The sequence below is a fragment of the Akebia trifoliata genome, chromosome 4, assembly GCF_017979445.1.
Source record: "Akebia trifoliata isolate Shusen 1 chromosome 4, ASM1797944v1, whole genome shotgun sequence".
Classification (NCBI taxonomy): domain Eukaryota; kingdom Viridiplantae; phylum Streptophyta; class Magnoliopsida; order Ranunculales; family Lardizabalaceae; genus Akebia; species Akebia trifoliata.
This window is the reverse complement of record NC_141378.1, coordinates 9,373,222-9,396,201: the sequence shown is the minus strand read 5'-3', so window position 1 is coordinate 9,396,201 and position 22,980 is coordinate 9,373,222. Positions and strand designations below refer to the sequence as shown.

The following is a 22,980-nucleotide window of genomic DNA, read 5'->3' as shown; positions in this document are numbered from 1 at the left end:
TCGATTTTTTCACTTGGTCCTGTCTCGACTGACGAGGCAGGAGCACAGAATCATAGAACGATTTTCTTGTATATCCCGAAGAACCTAGTCTATGGTTCTGTGCCCTTGCCATGTCAGCCGAGTGAAGGACCGAGTGAAAAAATTGAATCTGAAAATAACTACTCATAAAAAAGAATTTCCGAAAAATGCTAAACTGACTTCTTACAACACTACGTTAAAACTGTGCTAACGTGGAGGTGTGCATGGAATCATAGATTTATTTCCTCGAGATATAATGAAAAGCATCTATGATCTCACGTCAAGGCAGTGATGTCAGAAGTCAATATAAAACGGCTCAAAAATCCTCCACCTATCCAAAATAAAGATTGGTCCTTTTTCTTTTTCTTATTTCATTGTTCTATAGGGTTTAACTCGGTTTTTTTTTAAAGAAATAAGCGTGAGTCATTAAACTCTTTTAATTGACTAGGAGTTAGACCTAACTATGTTTGTATATAATTAATTTTATTGATCCCAAACCTAGTAAAGGAGGAGAATTGCATTATGTTGGCTTCCAATGTAAAATTTCCATCACGCCCCTAAACATGAATCCTGATCAAATATTTATTACGAACTAGAATGAAACTCGTATTGATAGATACTATTGTTGTCTGGAGTTGAACCAAGATCTTCATGACAGTGTTCGGCCTTGGTGAGGCTTTGGACAAAGATACTATCAATGGAGCTTAATATCATCCAAACCCAAACAAACCATCCACTAAAAAAGCAAATTGTGAGTTCTCCTTGGAAGAATTCTTTGAATGGCTATCGCGCAAGCCCTACCCCACTGCACGAGCACATCACAAGACACAAGAACATTGACAAATATTTCCTCCAATATTATCTTTTCTTAATTGATAAATCATAATCCGCACACATCACCCAAGAGTGACCCAACTACTACCTGCCTCCTTCCGCAGCCCTTTCTCATTCATCACACTTCTCAATTCCTCTACACGATCCCATCTTCCAACAGAAGCATAAAAGTTTGAAACCGATACATAATTCCCAGGTTTATCAGGTTCTAACTCAAAGAGACACTTTGCAACAAACTCTCCTCTCTCGATATCTAGATTAACTCTACATGCATTAAGTATGGCCGTCAATACACTACCTGTTGGCGTAGTACCCATATTACCCATATCAGAGAAGAGACCCCAAACTTCATCGATCAAACCTGCTCGACCTAATAGATCTATAAAGCAAGCATAATGCTCGGGACCCGGATCTATCCCGTACTTTTCCCTCATTGAAATAATACACTCCCGGCCTTGTTCCACCAACCCCGAATGCCCACAAGCTGATAGAACTGCAAGAAATGTCACGGGATTCGGAGAAACGCCACTTTCCTCCAACATCTTCTTGAACAGCTCAAGAGCTTCAACACCACACCCTTGACTTCCATATGCATCTATAATGGTAGTCCAAGTAACCACGTTTCTTTGGGGAATTCGATAGAACAACAAACGAGTAATTGAGATTTTGCCACATTTAGCATACATATCCAAGAGAGCGTTACCCAATTGAGTATCCCACTCGAACCCATTACGGATTGCCACACAGTGTATCTGCCTCCCCATCAACAAATCTGAATTAGCTGAGCAAGCAGTGAGACCACTAGTTAAGGCAATCACGTTCGGTTTCATCCTACTCAGAATTGAAATCGCCACTCCATACTTTTGGTTCTGAACACACCCAGAAACCAAAGCATTGTAAATAGCATAATCTTTTCGACAATTCAAGTTATAAAACAATTTCATGGATTCCTCAATTAACAAACAATTAGAGTAGAAATCTATTAGAGCGGTCGACAACACGAGCAAATCATGACCGATAACAATCACCAAAGCATGAATTTGCTTCCCCTGTCGAAGAGCCTTCATAGAGGCGCAGGCTTTGAGGACAGAACACAAAGTAAATCCACTGAATTCAACTCTCTCGCTCAGCATTTTTTCAAATGTGTGAAGTGCATCGCTGGCGAGTCCATTGTGGAGGAAACCTGAAATCATGGAGTTCCAAGCAACAACGTCCTTCAATTTTATCTCTTCAAAGACACGAACCGAATCGCTCAATCGACTGCACTTGGAGTACATATCGATGAGGGCAGTTTTCGTAATAATTTCGGATTCTGTACCGGTTTTAATCACCAAATTATGGACTTGTTGGCCTTGTTGTGGATCGGACAGGGCTGAGCACGCACCGAGGACAGGAGTAAAGGTGTAAGCATCGAGGTCGGAACGCGTGCGATGCATCTGAAGGAAGAGAACCCATGCGGCCATAGCGTCATCTTTGCGAATGTGGGCAGTGAGGAGAGAATTAAGAGAGAACAGTTCTCTGTGGGGAATTTCGTCAAACAGGTGGTGTGCTTGTCCAAAGCGTTTATTTGGCGCCAAATCAATGCGTGGAGTAATGGTTTTAGTAGGGTGTTTTAGTGATCGAGAGAGACGAAATGTTAGGGACATCAATGGACGAGAAGGCGTGATCAACTAATTTAATGATCAGTAAAATCTGACCGTCCAAAAGTAGGATCTATCGTTAGATAAGGCCATTTGTCTGATTGGGGACTGGGGAGTCTTTTACAGCAGTTCAAAGGTTTGAAAACTTTTCTTTTAAGGGTGATTTAGATATACCTCTCCGGGTTTTGGTGAATATTTAGGATATTTGACATACCTCCATTGACCTCGATTTTCTGTAACATAGAATGCCCTAAATTCCCTCATCATCAACCATTAGACAAAACCCCTTGATTTTTCTATCAAAAAATCCGCTATCTTCCTCTTTCAAAGTAAAACATTTCGCACTCATCTTCAACCTTAAGATTCTTATATCTCCTTAAACCTTTTACCCTCGAGAAAAAAAAAAGGATTTTTTGGAAAGTTGTAGGCAATGAAATTTTATTTAGAAAAATCTAGAGTTCTTAACTAGGGGTTGAACATGTCGAAGACTAAGTCGAATAGGTAATTTTCTATGATTTATTTGAAGATTAACGCCATGGATATTAAAACACGAAGCATCTAACACTCAACAAAACCTGCAATGGCATGTCTAAATCATCTTTTGAATTTTGAAATATTTTATGTTTTATAAATAAATTTTTGAGAAAAAAATATCAATATAAGGGAAAGATATTTAATAATATTATAAGCGCAGTGTGGGTATAGTTTAATTATTTATTACACCCCAATTAAGTATAATCATAATCGTTAACAACTATTAAAATTATTTGAATGAAAGCTATAATGTTTTGTATTGTGGAGATTATAATTTGAGCCAAACTTTTATAATGGTTGAAGATTGTATTTTAATCTTTAATTGGGGTGTGGTAAGTTAAATTTGAAGTGTCACTATAAACTCTCATTTAATTTTATAAAATACAAAAATTACAGTTACATTATTATACACCTATCTTAGTTAAAATGACTTTAGACATAACATAACAAAATCCTTTTACATAAAGATTTTTTTAGAAAAAAGCAAGAGATGGCGAAGCCTTTTCATTCTCTCACTATTTTGAATTTATATTTTTCAAAAATCTAGTTGTTTCTTTAAAAATTTTATGATTTTTTTTTTCATATTTTTCTCATTAAACCAAATTTTCCCTATCTTTTTTTCCCCTACTTTAAATTCATTAATTCCATTTAACTCCTTATCTCATCAATGACAACGAATTTTAATATAATTTTATCAAATTAGACTATCATCATTTATCCTTGCATAATTCTTGAACGCGATAATCCACTATTTAAACCAAACAAACCCTTATTCTTCTCTAGAAATCCATGGTTTGATTCATTTAGCAAAAGACATTTAGGATGAAAATTTCATTTATTTTCCTCACATTTCCATTGATTTAGAAGATAAATAATACGGGTAGTTTTGACGAGAGGTTGAATACAGGGTATTTCGGTCATTTCATCTTAAGTAAAAGTTAGGGTTCGAGTATGTTAATTTCATCGGTTTGAAAACATAGGGAGGTAACTCAAATACTCATAAACAGATGGAGGGATATTTCTAAATCTCCAAATGTTAAAGGTGTCGAAGAGAAGAACTCTCTCTCTCTCTCTTTTTGCTACGTTGGCTTGAAGAGAAAGAAAAGTCCAGACTACAAACCTGAACTCTCCCTCTCTCGTTCTTCTTGAAAAAAAACGACAGAAGAGAGAGAGACAGTGAGAGAGAAACAGAGAATCAAAAGAGTTAAATCTCTCTATTCGATCCAAAAAAGATGTTTAGAAACCAATACGATACAGACGTAACGACATGGAGTCCAGCAGGTCGACTCTTCCAAGTCGAGTACGCAATGGAGGCAGTGAAGCAAGGATCCGCCGCAATAGGTCTCAGATCCAAAACCCACGTAGTCTTGGCTAGCGTTAACAAGGCAAATTCAGAGCTTTCGTCACACCAAAAGAAGATCTTCAAGGTTGATGATCATGTAGGCGTCGCCATTGCTGGTCTCACTGCAGATGGACGAGTTCTCTCTAGGTATTTGAGATCCGAATGCATCAATTACAGTTTCACTTATGAATCTCCGCTACCAGTTGGGAGATTGGTCGTTCAGTTGGCCGACAAGGCTCAGGTGTGACTTTTGGATTGATTTTCTGATGATCTTGTTATATTTTTGTTGGATTTTAGTGGTGGAGTTTAATTTCGTTTAATTTTATTTGTTAGGGTTTATGAAAGTAGATGTGAATTGTTTTTAACGTTTTAGGTCTAGAAGTAGAATTAGAAATCTTTAAGGGTTTTAGAGGGTGTATTAGGGATGGAAAGAAAGTTTTGGGCTTTAGGTGAGATTTAGGTTGGGTTTTGCCTTTTTATGAGAGTCTGGTCGTTCAATTGGCTGCGAATCTTAGCTTGATTTCTTGATGATCTTCTTAAGTAATTATAATAAAAATAAATAAAAAAAAGATTTCTAATTGTGGATTTTAATTTGATTTGTTTGGGACTTAGGGTTTATTGAAGTAAACGAGATTTGTTATGGTTTAGATCCAGAAGTGGAAGAAGCATACAGCTTTGGAAGGTGCATTAGGGATGAAAAAACTAGGAAGTTGGGGCTTTTGGTGAGATTTGGGTTATCTTTGCCCTATTTATGTGAATAATCCTAAATGAAATGAAATTAATTTATTTCAATTCCCTTCCATATTCTAGAATAAGCAATCAGTCTTGGACCAAAATCATTCCTCTTATGTGAAGGAATGTATGTTTTGGATGCTTCTGCCACTAGATCCAAAAGGTTTTAAAATGTTTGTCCTCAGATGTATGTAATGCCAATCTTCATTCTTTTCTGTGTTAGACCTAGATTATTCACTTGACTCGCAACGCTTAGTTTCTGCTATAGCATGTTTTTGGTTTGTGTTTATCTTTGCGAGATGGAATACATATACATATACTATGGTTTGAAAATTTTCTTGAATATACTCATTTTGATTTTTTGCATGGTCAGTGGGTCACATTCTCACCAATTTTATGTATAGTTGAACGTACATAATGCAAGTGGTTTCTTTGCATTATTACTTATCCATCAATCCCTAGGAGTGTCTAGACTAAAGTTGCACCATGTATATTTTGCATGTGACATAGTATTGGTCAATTAGAGTGGGTAAATTTGAAAACTAGGTCTATGGAGTGATAACTTAGACTTTTAAGGTGAATACGACCAAGGGAAAATGTGTTGCAATATTGTTAAGAACAAGTTCTTAGGGATGAAACACTAGTTGAGGTGAAGAGTAAGAGAAATTCCAAGAAAATCACTTATGTTGTTTATGTTCAATTATCTATAGAGATGAAGAGATAGCTGATGATTTAACCGAAAAAATTAGTGTTGTGTAGATAAAAACGAGGAGGGTTATAGAAGTCTATGTGATTGACATGTATTATCAATCAAGTTAAATAGAAAATTTCATAAGACAACGATAAGAATAGTTATGCTTTATGGAATTGAATATGGAGTAGTTATAACATAACATATTCATAAAATGAGTGTAGTAGAGATGATGATGTTGAGATGGACGAGTGGTAAGATTATGAAAGAAAAAAATATATGAATATACTTGAGAGAATTTAGGAATAATCACAAAATAGGCGATAATATAAAGAAGAATCGTTGAGGTGTTTTTTGTGTGTACAAAAAAAATATATCAATGACAACGGCAGTGTCTGATTCGGGATGGGAACACAAATTCTTGGGATCTGGGATTTAGGAGGAATTTCAATGATTGGGAATTGACGGAGGTGACATCTCTTCTAGATCTCCTTAATTCGATTCAATTAAGAGAGAACGAGCAGGACAGAAGAGAATGGTTCAAGGCTAAGGATAAGAAATTTTCTATCAAGTCTTTCTATTATTGTTTGCTTCCGTTGCATGAGGTATCTTTTTCTCCATCTATCATTTGGTCAACTCTTGTTCCTTCTAAGGTGTCTTTCTTTTTATGGCTTGCCTCTATGGGTAGAATCTTAACCTTGGATAATTTGATCTATCGGGGGTGGATTACCCCAAACTTCTGCCATCTTTGTTTGAGGGATGGGGAGTCAACCAACCACATTCTTATTCATTGTTCTTTCGCCCGAGTTATTTGGATGTTCTTCTTATCTCGTTTCCCAGTGGATTGGGTTCTTCCATTATCTATCTTTGGGTTGTTAGAGGGTTGGAGTTTCAATATCTTCTCTTCTAGAAAGAGGCATCTTTGGACTATCCTTCCATTCGCCATTGCTTGGGGTCTTTGGAAAGAGCGTAACAACAGGGTGTTCCATAGCAAGGAGAGCTTGCCTCATACGGTGATTTTAGAGATTTTGGGATTTCTTTTCTTCTGGTCAAAGATGAGTAAAGATTTTGAGGGATTGAGCTTCCAAGATTTTGTTTTTAATTGGGATACGGTTTGTGAACCTTAGCCTACCGTAGGATGTGATCTTATTTTTCGTCATTTCTCTTTCTTGTTTTTTATGGTTCTGTTGTTTGGGGGCTATCTCAGCCTCCTCTACTACTTTTTCTTTCATTAATAAAATTTATATTTATCAAAAAAAAGAATGAATGTTTTCGTGCATGTCAATGACTCTAAAAGGTTTAGAAGAAGGTTGAAAATGTTGTGGATGGAGGTAATACAGAAATAAGTGAAGACACATTTGTTTAATAAAGATCCCAAGGATCGCAATGAAATAAGATTCATGCATCCAAGCCCAATATTTGAAATGAGGGGAAGTTTCTGAAGAATGATTGAATTTAGTTTATGTTTGGATCTTTATTTTTGAAATTTACTTGGCAATCTATGTTAGATGGTGTGCTCTTACCTCCAATATCATCATTTTGGAGTTCTAACCCTTTTGGAGTTACTTATAAAAAATAAAAAAATCCTTTTAGAGTCCTTGACTTGATTCAAAGTGCTTTTTCTCATTGGTGTTGTTAATGGTATTCTTTACACATGTATAAACCATCTCTATTGGTTTTTTTGCTTAATTTGTCTCCTAGTGGAATTATTTATAAATTTTGTTGAATATACTCATTTTGCATTTTGTTTTTCTTAGTCTTACCGCTCATCCATCACAACATTCTCATCTCTACTATACTCTTTTTATGAATAAGTTTACATGGACTTATAATAATAATAATATATATATAAAAAATGTTTACATGGCAACATTTAGCTCCATAAAGCATGGCTGTCTTATTGTTGCGTCATAAATTTCCTTTCTTTAATTTGATCGGTACATGTCAATCACACGACACTCTGAATGCGCTCATCCATTTTATTCACCTAACACTAATTCCATGAGCCACATCCTCACTAATTTCTCTATCATTATGTAAAATTGAACCTAAATAACGGAAGTACTTTCTTTGCGGTATTACTTGTCTGTCAATTTTTACTAGTGCTTAATCCCAAGAAGTGCCTTGACTAAAGTTGCATTGTAGTCTTGGTTGTACTTATATTAAAATCCTTAATTTCTAATGTATTCCTTTCCTTCATATTTATAGATTTAAGTTTATTCCACCGCCAAGTTCATCTACCAGTATTATATCATCTACAAATAGCATATACCAAGGGAACTTTCCTCATTATTTTTTATCGGTTAGAGGACTCTCATTGAATATGATCCATTGCGCATTTCCTCAGTGTGAACCTATTGTAATTGGAAGCGCTTTCCTCACACCGAGAAATCATTTGTAGATTTTGAAGAAGTGCCACTTAGCTAAGTGGTAAGATGTGCGGAGAGTTGTTCCTACATCCTAGGTTCAAACCCCTTTGAACTCATACTTCTTATGCTAATCACTAACCCATCTTTACCTATAAAAAAAAAATCATTTGTAGATTTTGGGAATGGATTGGATGCCAAATTTTGGAAATGTCAAGTTGTACACCTTCTTCCCTGTATCCATTTGTAGAAGTATCTGGGTGTTGGAGATGAAATCATTCCTAAAAAAACAAAAAGTTATTGTTCTAAATGGACCATTGCCATATTCTTTTGGGTAAGACTTGGTGGAAAATTAAATTTGTACTGTTCTTTTTAGCCGAAATATTGGGATCATGCATATGCAATGTTCATCCAAATGGAGCGTTGCCACATTCTTTTATGCAAGACTTGGTTTGATGATCAAGGTGCTGTCAATTATGCAAATGAACTGTTTATATTTTCGGGATTTCAACTTGTCTATAAATAAGTACTAGTTCAACGAGTTTTATCAAAGACATGTCATATGAATGCTGAAGATCTCAAGGAATTGAAGACTTTCAAGACACATTATATACAGTTAGAACTCTGGTTAACAAGATCATTGCACTACCATACAACCTAGGATTGAAAGATGAGTACAATAAGGCTGCATTAATGTTTTGGGAAGATGCTGATGCGCCCTACTATGATTTTATCAAATTTTAATTAAGCACCTCTGATCAATATATTTGGTGTGATGATTCTGAAGATTTGAATATTTTATGACCACAAATACAAGATCAATATGCATTTGACTGATGAATAGTTACAGCTCCTCTCCCTTTGGAGAAGACAGATTGTTGTATATGAACTTTGATTTACTAATGGTTTTTATTGATTTAGAAAAACATATGATAAAATCCCTAAGGAGTTCATTTGGTGGTGGATATTTTAAAAAGTGCAGTCACAAGCAAAACTATTATAGTAGTAAGGACTTGTATGCTGGAGTTGTAATTAGTGTTGAAACAGTTGTTACTGAGATGGGGGAGTTTCCATTTTAAATGAGTTTTCACCAAGGATTGACCATTAAACTCCATACTTTCTTGTGCTAGTTATCTGTGGATTAGGTACCCATATTCCAGGAGAGGTTCCTTGGTGTATGTTATTTGAAGATGATATAATGCTAGTTGATTTGAGAGTGAGTACATTCAAAATTAGAAATATGGAGGAATAACTTAGAGGTTTATGGTAAAAACAACCAAGACAAAATATGTATTGCAATTTACTAAGAACTCTCTTCGGGATGAAACAACTAGTTGAGGTTGACAAGTAAAAGTTATCCCAGGAAAATCACTTCTGTTTTTTAGGTTCAATTATCTATAAAGATGGGGAATTCATGAGAATGTGGCCCATAAAATTACTGTTAAGTGGATGTAATTGAAGAGTGTGATAGAGTTCCATTTGATCAACATATACCAATCAAACTAAACAGAAAATCTTACTAGATAAAAATAAGAATTAGTTATACTTTATGGAGTTGAATATTGTGCACTTATAAAATAACTTGGTAATAAAATGAATGCAACAGAGATGAGGATGTTGAGATGGATGAGTGGTAAGACTACGAAAGACAAAAGATTTATTTATGTTTGAGGATTTTTTTCTGGATAGCCAAAACATGGGGAGATAATATTAAAAAAAAAGTCATTTGAAGTGATTTTGGCATGCACAAAGTAGCCCAATAACAACATCATTGAGAATGAGCGTTTCTGGGCAAGTTGAAGACTCCAAGGGTAAGAAAAAGGTTAAAGATAATGTCGATGAATGTAATTAGGAAATATACGAAGAACCATTCGTTGGATGAGGATCTCCTAAATTGGATTGAAATAGGATTCATGTTGCCAAATCCAATGTTTGGGATAAGGTGCAGTTGCTGATAAATGGTTCAACTTTTTATGTTTAGTCCTTTATTTTTCAGGTTTACTTGGTTGATCGAAGTTAGATGTCATGCTTTTACTATTGAGGCTCTCTCTCCTCTTGCATTGACCTAATTATTCTTTGGTAAATGTCCCTCTTCTCTCTTTTTGTCATGGTGGGGTTCACTTTTCATCTAGTTTAGAGACCACTTCTCTTGTCCACATTTCAAAAAAAAAAAAAAAACTTCTCTTGTCCACATAACAGTACCCAGACCCATTTTGGTCCAGATCTGTGCTCACATTACTCAAGTCTAATAGGCATCTGATGCATGAATCATACAATGTTTTGATAACAATTGGTCATTCTGCAACCAGAATGTACTTGTGCATCAGTTTCTTTTCTTTTTTTTATTTTTCTTTTTTGATTTACTTTTTGCTCCATTTTCCATTGGGTGATCCGAAATGGATTTATTTATTTTTTGGGTTATAAATTCTAATTAAGTTGGCTAGACTAGCTTTCAGCTTCATTTTCAAATATTGGTTGTCATTTCTAACTCCATCAACTTACTGTTGTTTTGCAAAGATTGTTACTGCCTAGGTTTGGACACTAGTGGAAGAATGAGTGATATCTGGTTTCCTTCTGCCTTAACCAAGGTTAAGCATCTCCCTTAGTTGTTAACAATGATCACTTTGTGTCGACTGTATTTCTGCTTTCCTCTTGGTTGCAGGTTTGCACACAACGGTCGTGGAAACGGCCTTATGGTGTGGGTCTTTTGGTTGCTGGCTTGGATGAATCAGGAGCACACCTCTATTACAATTGTCCAAGTGGTAACTACTTTGAATATCAAGCTTTTGCGATTGGGTCACGTTCACAAGCCGCTAAAACTTACTTGGAGCGCAAATTTGAGACTTTCATGAGCTCTTCCCGTGAAGATCTTATCAAGGATGCACTCTTTGCGATTAAGGAAACTTTACAAGGCGAGAAGCTGACTAGCTCCATCTGCACCGTTGCTGTAGTTGGGGTAGGGGAGCCTTTCCACATAATGGATCAGAAAAGCATACAAGAATTTATCGAGTCAATAGAGATAAAGGAGGAGGCGGTCGCTGACCAGGGTGGGGCCACGCAGGAGGAGGACAGGAGCACAGAAGCAGCTCCTATGGACATTTGATGATGCTAGCAACAGTGACAATCCTCCTGTTCTTGTAAGGGTGGGGACACCTAGGGTTAATTTTTGGAAATGGGGGTAAGAGAATTAGATGACTTCATGGACAGCCTAATTTTCTTATTGGATGTTTTTTATGCGATTTCTTGCTCTGTTTCCTTAATATAATATTTTTTCGTAAATGTTATTGAACATTTTACATTGATCAAAGACGTCGCTTAATTTGGTGGGTTTGATAAAAAATCTGGGTCACTTTTTGGATCACATCCAGTTACCATACTTTAGTAATCTGTTTGCTATAATTTTCATTATCTCCTAAACGATGAGATAGATTTGATGTTGCTGCTGACTTTTTCAGCAACTTGCATAAAATATCCTTTAGATGAGAAGGAAAGAGAGATTCCGTTGGCATACCAACTTTTAATTACAACACACCAATCCTTTTGAAACTATGCGGTTTTTCTATCAAGGGAGCAATTTGGTCCGGTTCAAACTGTGAACCAAACCAAACCAATAGCTTTGGAGTGTTTTGGTTTGGTTTGGAATAAGTTCCGGGTTACAAAAATGGAGAACCAATCAATTTGATTCAATTCTCGGATCAAGTTTGTATAGAACTGAACCGTTATGCAATATATATATATATATATACACATATGTATATAATAATTATTATGAATTATTTTAGGAGTTAGACAGATTAATGATCTTTTATGGTTAAAGTAATGACTTTTTATGAATAGATTAGTGATTTATTGTATGAAAATTTATGTTTATTATATATTTACCTTTTTATTAAAAAATATTACTTACAATTTATAGAATATTGGCAACCCACAGAACCAAATCAACTTTAGTTCAGTTTGGTATGGTTCCAATGGAACTTGGTTCGGTTCCAATTTGACCTCAAACCAAATCAAGTTGCACCCCTATTTTCTATAACATATAGATTAGTGTGTTACATGAAAAAGTTGGTGTGTTAATAGAAGCTCTGCAAACAGCAACTCAGGTTATTCCCAGGGAGAGCTTAAAACCCTCCTCTTTTAAACTCATATTTAAATTTGTTCCAAGTCCTCCTTGTTGTTATGGCTATAGTAGATCTAAAACATCTACCAGGTTTTATACGCTTATGTAAATAATCATTGATGATCATAGTTTACAAAATCATCATGGGTTCAAAGCATCTCAATCACTCCGGATGCCCCCTTCAAGCACATCAAGTTCTGCAATGGTGACTACGTTGGAATGGTTATGAGCAATTTTTGTTGAGGGATTGAAGACCTCGTATATTTCACCCATGGTTTTATTGAGGGATCAATTAAGCTGATTTTTTGTATGAAAGTCTGCCAAGGGGTTGGTTCCATGAGGTCAAATGTGCCAAAAAAGCATGCCATTACTTCTTATTTTGCTCAAGCATTGATAGAGATGGAGCGAAAGCATACATCCAAAAGCATCTTCTTCAATATTTTCCTGACATGGTAACTTGCAAGAGAAAAGTTTTATAATTCAAAATAAGTTTGATTATAGTTTCACCTCTCATTAGGACTTTCAAGTCTGTTTGTGTTAATCTTCAACTCACCCCAAAATGCAACTTTGCATTAGCTGCCCTTTGCAGAAAAGAAGACAACTGACTGATAGAATGAAAAACAATCATCCGTGGTTAACCTTGTAAACACTTCAAATTGAGTTGGGGAATATTATTAGCAAATATGAGGATCAAGGAGACCCTTGATTTGCATTTGCTTATACATCCATTGCCAGTTCTCTGGCCTCACTTCGCCTCCAAGAGAACGAATCACAGCCCCGCCACTGCATGAACCAACTCTGCAACAATCTTCAAGAGATAATCCCTTTATCAATCCGTACAAGAACCCACTCGCAAAAAGGTCTCCAGCTCCAGTAGCATCAATTGCTTGTGCTTCCCCTATGGCCAGAACTTGGACTACCTGAAATGGTACAAAACCATTATATGAGAAGCTACACATAAAGGAACTGAAAGTAGAAAAAGTGATGTTTGTGTCAAATAGAAATGACATGATCCTTTAAGAAAAACTCTTTCTTTACTTAGTAAGAGTTTAAGTCTTACTAAGGATCGTTTTGCTACAATGGATTACCACATAATCCAACACCACGGCCCTCTACATTACATGGAAAAACACAGATCCAAAAAATAAATAAATAAATAATTTTGATTTTTTGGGGCTTCATCCAAGGTTTTGAAAATGGACAGCTACCGAACTTCCAAATTTAAAATTGAATTTCAATGGCAAAAAATAACTTCTTTTAAAAATTTTTTTTTTTTTTTTTTTTTCAAAGTTCATAGAATTTTCTCCTCTACTACCCCCCCTATGGCATCCAATCATGTTTTTGGATGCCACAAGGTGAGGTCAACAACCCTTACTTAAACAGTTAATTCTTACTAAGTAAGTAAGGCTAGTTGGGACTAATTTAACACATGCAAAAAAAAAACAACCCATTGTCCAACAACGATTGTTGTGACATACGGAAAAGTATCACCTTAATTTTTGAGAAGCAAGGCTTAAAAGAGTAGAACTAACTGCATATTTTACAAACAATGATGGATGCAATACACGAAGTTGTGAACTCTATATTGCTGTAAATGGATATTGATGTGCTCCATCTTACTAACCTCTTTCCCATGCTTCGCTATGCATCCCTTGGAGCCAAGTGTCACCACAGCCCATCTGCAGTGTTTGGCCAAAAATTCAAGAGCTGACTCAGGACTAGCATTTTCTTCACCCCTAAAGAAAAAGAAACCACAATTAGTTAATACAAGATAGCCAACTAGAATTCTTCTTGTTTAACAAAGAGAAAAAAGAACTTGTTTTCGGGCTGATAAAGCTGAACTTTAATAGGAAACAAAAATGTTTGACTGAAGCACAAACCCACATCAATTTTTAAAGGCATTCTACCTCTCACGTCCGTGTAGTTACGATAGAAAAGAAAAAGTTAGGCCAAACTCATCAATTTCCTTAGAGAACTGCTATTGACACCCCCAATTTTTTATTATTACACCCCAATTAAAAATAAAGAAAACAAGTCAATGGTTGAGAATAAGTAAAAGTTGAGGTGCCAATAGAAACTCTCTTTTTTTTTTTTGTTGTTGCCAGATTTCTATTTTTTATGGGTTTAGGATTTTATTCGAGCCTAATCATAATTGTAAACAACCACTGAAATTGTTTCAACGAGTGTTATAATGTTGAGATTATAATTTGAGTCAAACCTGGTAATGTTTGAAGAGTGTGTTTTAATCTTTAATTGGGTGTCATAAATAATTTAAAATTTTGGAGTGTAATAAGTCAAAGTTGGGGTGCCAATAGCAGCTCTCTTTCCTTATTTTCATATTGTTTATGTGGCCTTCATGTAGTTTTCATGTACTTGTGTTCAGCGGAGTACTGTGTTGAAACAGGAAGAATCCAGCATCCCTGCCCACGGATCATGGGTCCTACTCCTATCTACACGAGAACTATGTCAGATACCCCTCACAGGAAAGTACAAGAGGTTCTACCGATCTTTTCTACTCCGATGCAAGTAACTTTCAGTGTCTCTAGATATATTAGTACATCACGGCATTTATTTCAATATTGTAACTGTAGTGAATTAGTTTGACAATGTCATGGCCGACCTATAATGCTAATGCCAAATACCAGCAGAGGTCCATGATCAAGTGACATAGCCTTCACCCAATGTTGTGGGAAGAAAGCAAAACAGCAAATGATTGAGGCATTATGAAGATTGCAAACACTATATGTTGAGATTGAGAGCTTCTATTGCCACCCCAACTTTTTGCTAATGCCACTCCAAGACGTGTTAATTCTTTGGTGATTTACATATGAATTGATGTGGCATTAGCAAAAGCTGGTGTGGCAATAGAATCTCTCTTGAGATTTCCATAAGCAGAAAGGTTATCAGGTGGTTATCACCTCAGCAGCTCTGTCGCTTCATCCTCGTTAGCAAAACATAGGTCAATATCCCCAGACTTCAGTAATTCTAAAAGGGGTGACCTGAAGTTTCGAATCATCTATACAGAAGTCAAAAGTTTAGAAAATAAATCAGATAACACGCCAACATGATACAGATCCAGAAAAGGCAGGGATGATAATTCAGGAATTATTAAACGCAGAAAAAAAAAAGACGTTTTATACCTCGAAACTGGCCAAATCTATTGAGACTGAAACCCCCTCTTGTTTGGCAATCCTAATAGCCGCACGAATCAAATCTATATTGTAAAATCCGTATCTCAACACCAACCACTGAAATTTAAGATAATTAATAACTAGCTTAGTTTAGAAAGTGGCCCTCTGCTACTTTACTTATAAGCAGTAATTGTTATAAACTATATTCATAAATTAGCCGACCCAACAAGTCATTAAGTATAACTTAATAGTTAACTTTCCTATTGAAAACAAAAAAAGAGGAATAAACCTGTTTACATTAGAGATAAATCTGTAAAATTCAAACTTTAGTAAGAAATGTTATACCTTGGAACCTCTTAAATCCTCTCTAGTTAACTCATCTGGCTGAAAAAGAGACGAAAAAAATAATCAAAGAAGAAGTTAGCAAGAATCATAGACCAATATATTATTAAAGATTGCAAAGCTGAACTAGAAAAGAAAAAGTCATGCACCTGAAGTCTAACAGCACTTGAGAGACAAGGACGCATAGTACGATTGCCAACATCATCAACCAAGCACACACACTGTTTAACACAATTAGCATATAATCAATACTAGTTATAAGGACGGTTAATGAGCCAACAAGGAAAAATATATATATATAATTTTCATTTCAACAACGTATATAGCATGCATATTACCTGACCAGTGGGCCCTTCCTTTGTCCTCAATCTTGATAGATTAACCCCATTAGAACTCATGTTACTGACAAATAAGCAGCCTTGTTCATCTTTCCCACATGCCCCAATAATGCCACACGTGACCCCAAAGCCTGATGTCAGACCTCGAATAGTATTGGCAACACTACCACCAGCTATTGTCCTTACAGGAGATGGGTCGTCAGGCGATGGGAGGGTATGGGTCTTTACCTCGCTTAGTATATGTTCCAATTCTTCAATTGCAACCTATTTACAATCCACAATTACTTCAATTATAAGTTTTTTCTTAAATGGTATCAAAATCACTAAAATCAAGCAATAGGATGACATATAAGGCCAAAAGCTAATTTCTAGAAAAGTAAGATATACTCAATAAATAGAACGTAGTGGAGAAGGACAGGAAGGATTCAACCAACTCTTAAAATGTATACAATCAGATAGCTGCAATCCTTAAAAGATATGAAATGTCAGATCTTCTGTCGAAGAGCTTGGTGAAGAGCGTAAACAAAATCATCTCCAAAACTCTTACTTTGATATTAATAGAACTATTAATTTTTGTTGGCACCGATTCTCAAGAAGCCTTCATTCATGGGTGACAACCCAGAGAAGTCATTGGGCTTGGACTCATAACTCAGTTGGTTGACATATTGCAATGCAACTCGTAGACATCATTTTAGTAGCAAAACGACAGCATGGAAGAGGAAAGCATATAGGAAGCCTAATGAAAGGGACGTCGAAAGTTCCTTCATTATGTCCTTAACAAGTAATTGATCAACTTACAAATCAAAGTTATGGATTTAAGTTCAACCCATTTCTTGAATCTCTTTATATATATAAATATGTATAAGTATTTCTCGAATCTCATCAATGGGACCTTGACTGCGCTTCAGTAAATCCTCCAAAGGTTTAAGTCAAGGTGACCCTCTATTCCCTTCCCTTGTTACTCTTGTGATTGTTATTCTAAATAGAATGTCATCTAAAGTTAAATCCATTATCTTGTAAGAGGAACTAAATATGGAAATATAAAAGTAGCAGTTTCTCATCTTCATCATATTTTGCAAAGCTAATAAGAACCCAATGTTAAATTTAGAAAGATGCAATTGGCACCCCAACTTTTATTTATTACACCCGATTAAAATTAAAGAAAAGTAAAAGTGGGGGTGACAATAGAAGTCCTCTCGTTTTTGTTTTTGTTTTTGTTCCTCTCTCACTCGAGATTTCTACTTTTTGCGTTTAAGATTTTATATGAACCTAATCATATATGTAAACAACTACTGAAATTGTTTGAACGATTGTTCTAATGTTAATGTTGAGATAATAAATTAATAATTTGAGTCAAACCTCTGCAACTTTAATTGGGGTGCCAATGGCAGCTCTCTAAGTTTAAAGAGTGGCATAAAGAGTTTTCAAATTATTCTCATTGAGGTCCTCCAAACCCAATATAAAGTAGAGACATAATATATATATATATATTATATATATATATATATATATATATATATATAAATCGACAAAAATCAAAATCTCTAAAAAAAACCCACAAGCATGTAAAAAATATAAAATATAAATTATTTATGCATCAAATATGAGCCTTAATCAGAGAGATTAAACTTGGAAAAAAAAGGTAAGAAATTTATGAGATTTACCGGTTGAGAGCCACCTCTTTCACCAGGGATTTGATTGAGCAAAGACCAATCTACCCTTGCAACATGGTCAATAAGGGCAGCTGGTTGAAGTCCTAGGATGAGAGGGGGAGCCTGCCCGTCCTTCTTGGGCAGAGGTTCTGCCCCCATTTGGATCTTCTCTCCCAAGATCTCAAAGCAAGCTGCTTCTCTGATCACACTTTCTTCGGCTCTACTCTATTATATAGTTTCACATAGACGGAGGGGTTTAACATTATTACGAAAGTACCCCTGCATTGAATGAAATATATCAGGGTTGCCCTGTCTGGATGGTTTTAAAACCCGGTATTTTTTGTCTCGCGTCACCGAGTTGACTCGTATGATTCATCTTGTTTTGTTCGGGTCGAATCATTTTACATTAAAATTTAAATAAACTATTAAAGTTTCTTATAATTATTTGGTGGATTGGTAGATGCTCGATCACAAAATTTTATTTTTATATAAATAACAAAAAATAAACTAATAAAAATTGAAGTTTTCATATGCTCGATGGAAATTTTAAAAATATAGACGATTCCTCTCCAATCTTAGACATGTTTTAATGTGTTATGATATTATCACGACATTATGAGATAAATATATATCATTAGTGATTTTGTTGTCAACTTACATTATACAGCAAAATCAAATCATGTCGTCCGTCCATGACATTATGGCGTGGTAATGTCATTATTCTTTTTAAATCATGCATGCATTCGATCCCTGAATTTGACTTTAGATGACATTGTCGAGTGAGTTTTCACCCATTGACTCATCCAAAAACCAATTTGACTAGAAGAGGATTTTGAATAAAAAAAATTCTCAATCTTTTTATAATTTGATCACATTAATTGGGATAAATTGATTATGGTGTGTCATTGTTTATATTAATCATTTTCTAAGATTTTAATTTAGAAATAAATAGTTGCACGTCACTAGTTCTTGGTTACACTCCAATCTTAAAAGTATATATTTATATTATTATTATTATTACAAGGGTTTTGAACCCCCAGTCCTTCTTAGTCGGGACGAGGCAATTGACCTCTTAGAGTACCATATCTCACTCAAATCCCACAAACCATATATACTATACAAGTAAGGATAAATCCCTGTGAATAACTAACAAAGGGGATATATTTATTATTATTATTTATTATAATCTCCCTTAACTTATTAATCATAAATCATGTATTTTCATGTGTTTTTACTAAATTTTAGTGGGAACAAATCATTTGTAACTCTTTTTTTCTTTGTATAGGTCTTTGTAGTTATTATCAACAATTAAGGATATACCGTATAATTAAGACTATTGCATCCAATCGTTTAAATTTAAAAATACAATCAAACACTTGATTATAGTAGGAAAACAAAAAGGTATTTTTTTTATTTTTCAAGACTAATCTAAATCATAATTACAAGATGACTGAATTGTTATTTTTTTTCAATGTGACGTTACATCGTAATCTGAATTTTTAAATTTTAATTAAAACTATGACTTAGACATACCTTTACCAAGCTTTGTGAGGATGATAAAACACCTAATATTTTGGACTTTAAGCAAGGTACCTAAGGACTTGGACTTTAAGGAAGGTAACTAAAGACTTTAATTTAGTTAGAAAACGAATTTGATCCAAGGTCTTCGTAGTCATTAAAGTTACAACTTTGCTATTTCCTTATATACAAAAAGTTCCTTATATATATATATATATATATATATATATATATATATATATATATATATATATATATATATATATATATATATTTATAAATAAATATATAACTTAATTTCATTAAGCATATATAACTGTTAAATTTGAATATCAAAATATGATCAACTTAATGAAATAATTAAATCTAATTATTAAATGTCACCATCAAGTTGACTGGTTAGGGATAATTTCGTCAAAAGATCCTCATGTCGGTTAGTGGGTCCAACATGTATTTTGCCAGAAATTAAGAAAGTGGCGTCAAGGTCTTTGTACATAGAATTAAAAGTCACCAGTCAAAAGTTGACTGGTTAGGGATAATTTCGTCAAAAGAGCCTCATGTCGGTTAGTGGGCCCAACATGTATTTTACAAGAAATTAAGAAAGTGGCGTGTTGGTTTTTGTATATAGAAATACAGTAAATTTGTACCTTGTTTAGAGTCTTCTATATTCTAGAAGTTTTCATCAACCTTGGACTTATTTACCTACAAATAAATAAATAAATAAAATATTGACTCTTTCTCAAAATTCGTTGTTAATTTATTTGACAAAGTCTATTGGGATAAAAACTTTTTATTATTATTTATGTTTATAGATTTATTTAATTGTTTAGTAAGAGGATGGAGATGGGAATATTTTGGGTGATTTAGACAGACCCTTCATGTTTTGATGAATATTTCAGATATCCTCTTGACTTCGGTCTTTTTTAAAAGATAAATGTCAAATGACCTAAATGCCTTCATCTTTAACCTTCACCCAAAAACCCTTGATTTTCTTTTCCAAAATCAATTATCCTCAATCTCATAAGTAAAACATTACCTTCATCTTCAACCTTCAAGTCTTAAGAATAAAATATGATTTTTGAATAAATAGAAGACATTGGAATTTTGGGTAAAAATCAAGGGGTTTTCATAAGGGATTATGGTGAAATTGAAAATAATAGATTGAAGATTAGGTTAAATAGATTTAAAATAATTTACCACAAAGATTGAAAATGACTGATTTTGGCACCAAAAAAAAAACAAAAGGAATTTTTCGCTAGAAATGAGGATGAACGCATTTTGGTCGTTTTCCATTTGTCAAGAACATGCTATCCCTTTAAGAACACACTGTGCTATTGAATGTATTCACCAAAACATTGATAGGGGTGTATCTAAAATAACTTAGAATATTTTGGTCATTTTCTCTTATGTAATCACAGAGGATTTCGAAGGTCAAGAGAGGGGTCCATCATCAGTTTTCAAAAATTATGCTAACTCACATATACACAAAAAACTTGAGGGGTGTGTATAAAAGTTAATCCAAAATTTAGAGAGTTGCTATTGGCACTCCAACCTTTACTTATTACATGGGCGGAGCTAATCAGGAGATATTGGGGGCAATTGCCCCCACTAACTTTTTTGAGCATTTTAGATACCCTTGAATTTATGCTTAAATTTGAGATACCCCTGCATTTTGAACTATTGACATGTTCTGTTTGACCTTGTTGCCCCCACCCCCTTATCTCCCTCCAATTTTTGCCCCCTCGCCCTCCAATGAACTATAAATTTGCCCCCACTAAAAGAAAACCTTGGCTTCGCCACTGCTTATTACATCACAATTTAAAATAAATAAAATAAATGAATAGTTGAGAATAAGTAAAAGTTGGGGTGCCAATGAAAATTCTCTCATATTTTATATTTTTTTATTATATATTTTTATTTTTTGGGTTCAGAATTTTATATGAGGCTAATCATAATTGTAAACAACTACTTAAATTATTTGAACAAGTGGTATAATGTTTTGTAATTTTAGTAAAACCTTTGTAATATTTGAATAGTATATTTTAGCCTTTAATTGGGATGTGATAAATAATTTATAAAATTGAGGTGTAAAAAGTGAAAGTTGGGGGTGTCAATAGCAGTTCTCATATTTTAATTAGCTCCATTTTTTTAAAAAAAGGGTGCAATTGTAAATTTGATTCCATCCCAAGGTCATATAATAAGAGTAATGGATGAGATGATTGTAAATAAAATAAGAGAAAAGAGCAGCAAAATGATGTCAGATGTTGAGAAGGGGCCCCCTTATTTTGGTCATCAGCCGAAAGCAGTGGCACTAGTAACTTTTAGAGATTCTCCAATTGTATCACTTCACTTATTGATTCGAGAACCTATTGGCTATAATGATTCCACATCCTCCGCATGCTTATCTCTTTTATATTATTAGATTTTAATAGGTACACCACCGCCGCAATAGCAACACCAAACAAAGTTAAATCCCAAAGATTATCCTAAAGATGTGAGGTCTGTTAAATGAATTATGTTTGTTCATTCTACTCTGTTCAAGCTCGAGTCTTTTGTTATAGAGACCGAGTTGAACATTTGAATCAAAATAATTTTTGAAAAATCTCTTTCAATATTTATACTTGTTCTTAAGTGTTATATTCTTCGACCTTCTCCCATCATTTATAGTGTTGTTTGAGCTTGTTGTGGGTCTCTATGAGAAGTAGAAGCGTGATTGATTTTTTTAGGAGGACATATTAGCATTACATTAATATTGTAGTATTATTGTGGGAAAAGTTGTTTCAGTTATTAAATTAAGAATAATGATTTTTCGATGCCCCCATCATAGAGCAGTAAACCATTTGCCTTGAGATACATAAAATCATGAATCTTTGTCTAATGTATCTCGAGGCAAATGATTTATATGATGGGAGTGTCAGATTATCATTATTCTAAAATAAATAAGGGCATTAACATACTAAAATCACACAACTTTACAGAAGTTGGAATCGGTGACAAGTTTAACCATTTTTTTTATGACAGTGATTGTCTAGACTAGTAGGGATGAGGAAACTAGTCTTTTAGACGATCATATTTGCTTAAATCTCCCGAGAATATGTAATATCACACAATATACACATATTAAGTAAGTTGGGATAAATCCTTATGGGTGGTTAATGAGGTAGTTTGAACTCAAGACCTCTCCTTTTTCGGAAGGAGGCCTTTGCCACTATACGTCTATACCCAACACTCATTAATTTAGTCTAGCCATTTTTACCTTATCCCAAAAATGGAAAATACTTTTCCAAATATTTGTCAAATAAAAAAATTCTTCTCAACACTAAAAGTACAACGAGTACTATGCAATCAATGCAAAAGAGATGGCCTCGATTTTTCTTCTTTTAGAAAATCATTTCCCTAGATAGCTAATGAATTGGATTTTCCAAATAAATAATAAATCCGATTCCAACAAGCTAATTTTCCTGTAAAATTGACTTTTCTAACAATAAAACATGCACTAACAAAAAGGGGGTTTAAAGCATTATATCTTGAATTAGATGCTCTAGCAAATTGATACATTTTGGAGGGTGATTGGCAAGCAAGGGAACGGCATAATCCATCTTTTTCTTCTATGTACCAGAGATAAAGTCCCTTTACGCAAAAGTTTGCTCCCCATTCATCCTTCACCCCCACCCACATAGACAAAATACAACTGAAAGTCTTTATGAAAGTCCCCACTTCTA

The 22,980-nt window shown here is 34.5% G+C and overlaps 3 protein-coding genes across 4 annotated transcripts; 1 reads left to right on the top strand and 2 right to left on the bottom strand.

Moving 5' to 3' along the window:
- Positions 1-171: 171 nt before the first annotated feature.
- LOC147403613 (Tetratricopeptide repeat (TPR)-like superfamily protein) lies at positions 172-3,088 on the bottom strand. The gene has a single exon (XM_086439242.1). It carries the CDS (start codon positions 2,496-2,498, stop codon positions 915-917), a length of 1,584 nt encoding a protein of 527 aa, XP_086295368.1. The 5' UTR covers positions 2,499-3,088; the 3' UTR covers positions 172-914.
- A 1,002-nt stretch (positions 3,089-4,090) lies between these two features.
- On the top strand, positions 4,091-11,464 carry LOC147403612 (proteasome subunit alpha type-1-B-like). 2 transcript variants are annotated; one of them, XM_086439241.1, is made up of 3 exons: positions 4,469-4,609; positions 10,675-10,745; positions 10,820-11,464. In XM_086439241.1, exons 2-3 carry the CDS (start codon positions 10,710-10,712, stop codon positions 11,258-11,260), a joined length of 477 nt encoding a protein of 158 aa, XP_086295367.1. In that variant the 5' UTR covers positions 4,469-4,609; positions 10,675-10,709; the 3' UTR covers positions 11,261-11,464. The 2 variants fall into 2 exon arrangements, with proteins under 2 accessions (XP_086295365.1, XP_086295367.1); XM_086439239.1 differs by lacking the exon at positions 10,675-10,745 and having other exon boundaries at positions 4,091-4,609; positions 10,820-11,436.
- Positions 11,465-12,716: 1,252 nt separating this feature from the next.
- LOC147403611 (pfkB-like carbohydrate kinase family protein) lies at positions 12,717-17,958 on the bottom strand. The gene is made up of 8 exons (XM_086439238.1): positions 17,753-17,958; positions 16,089-16,352; positions 15,900-15,971; positions 15,754-15,792; positions 15,418-15,525; positions 15,196-15,293; positions 13,902-14,013; positions 12,717-13,197 (listed from the first exon to the last, which is right to left on the bottom strand). The coding sequence occupies exons 1-8, from the start codon at positions 17,897-17,899 to the stop codon at positions 12,952-12,954; spliced, it is 1,086 nt and encodes a 361-aa protein (XP_086295364.1). The 5' UTR covers positions 17,900-17,958; the 3' UTR covers positions 12,717-12,951.
- Between the last annotated feature and the right edge of the window lie 5,022 nt (positions 17,959-22,980).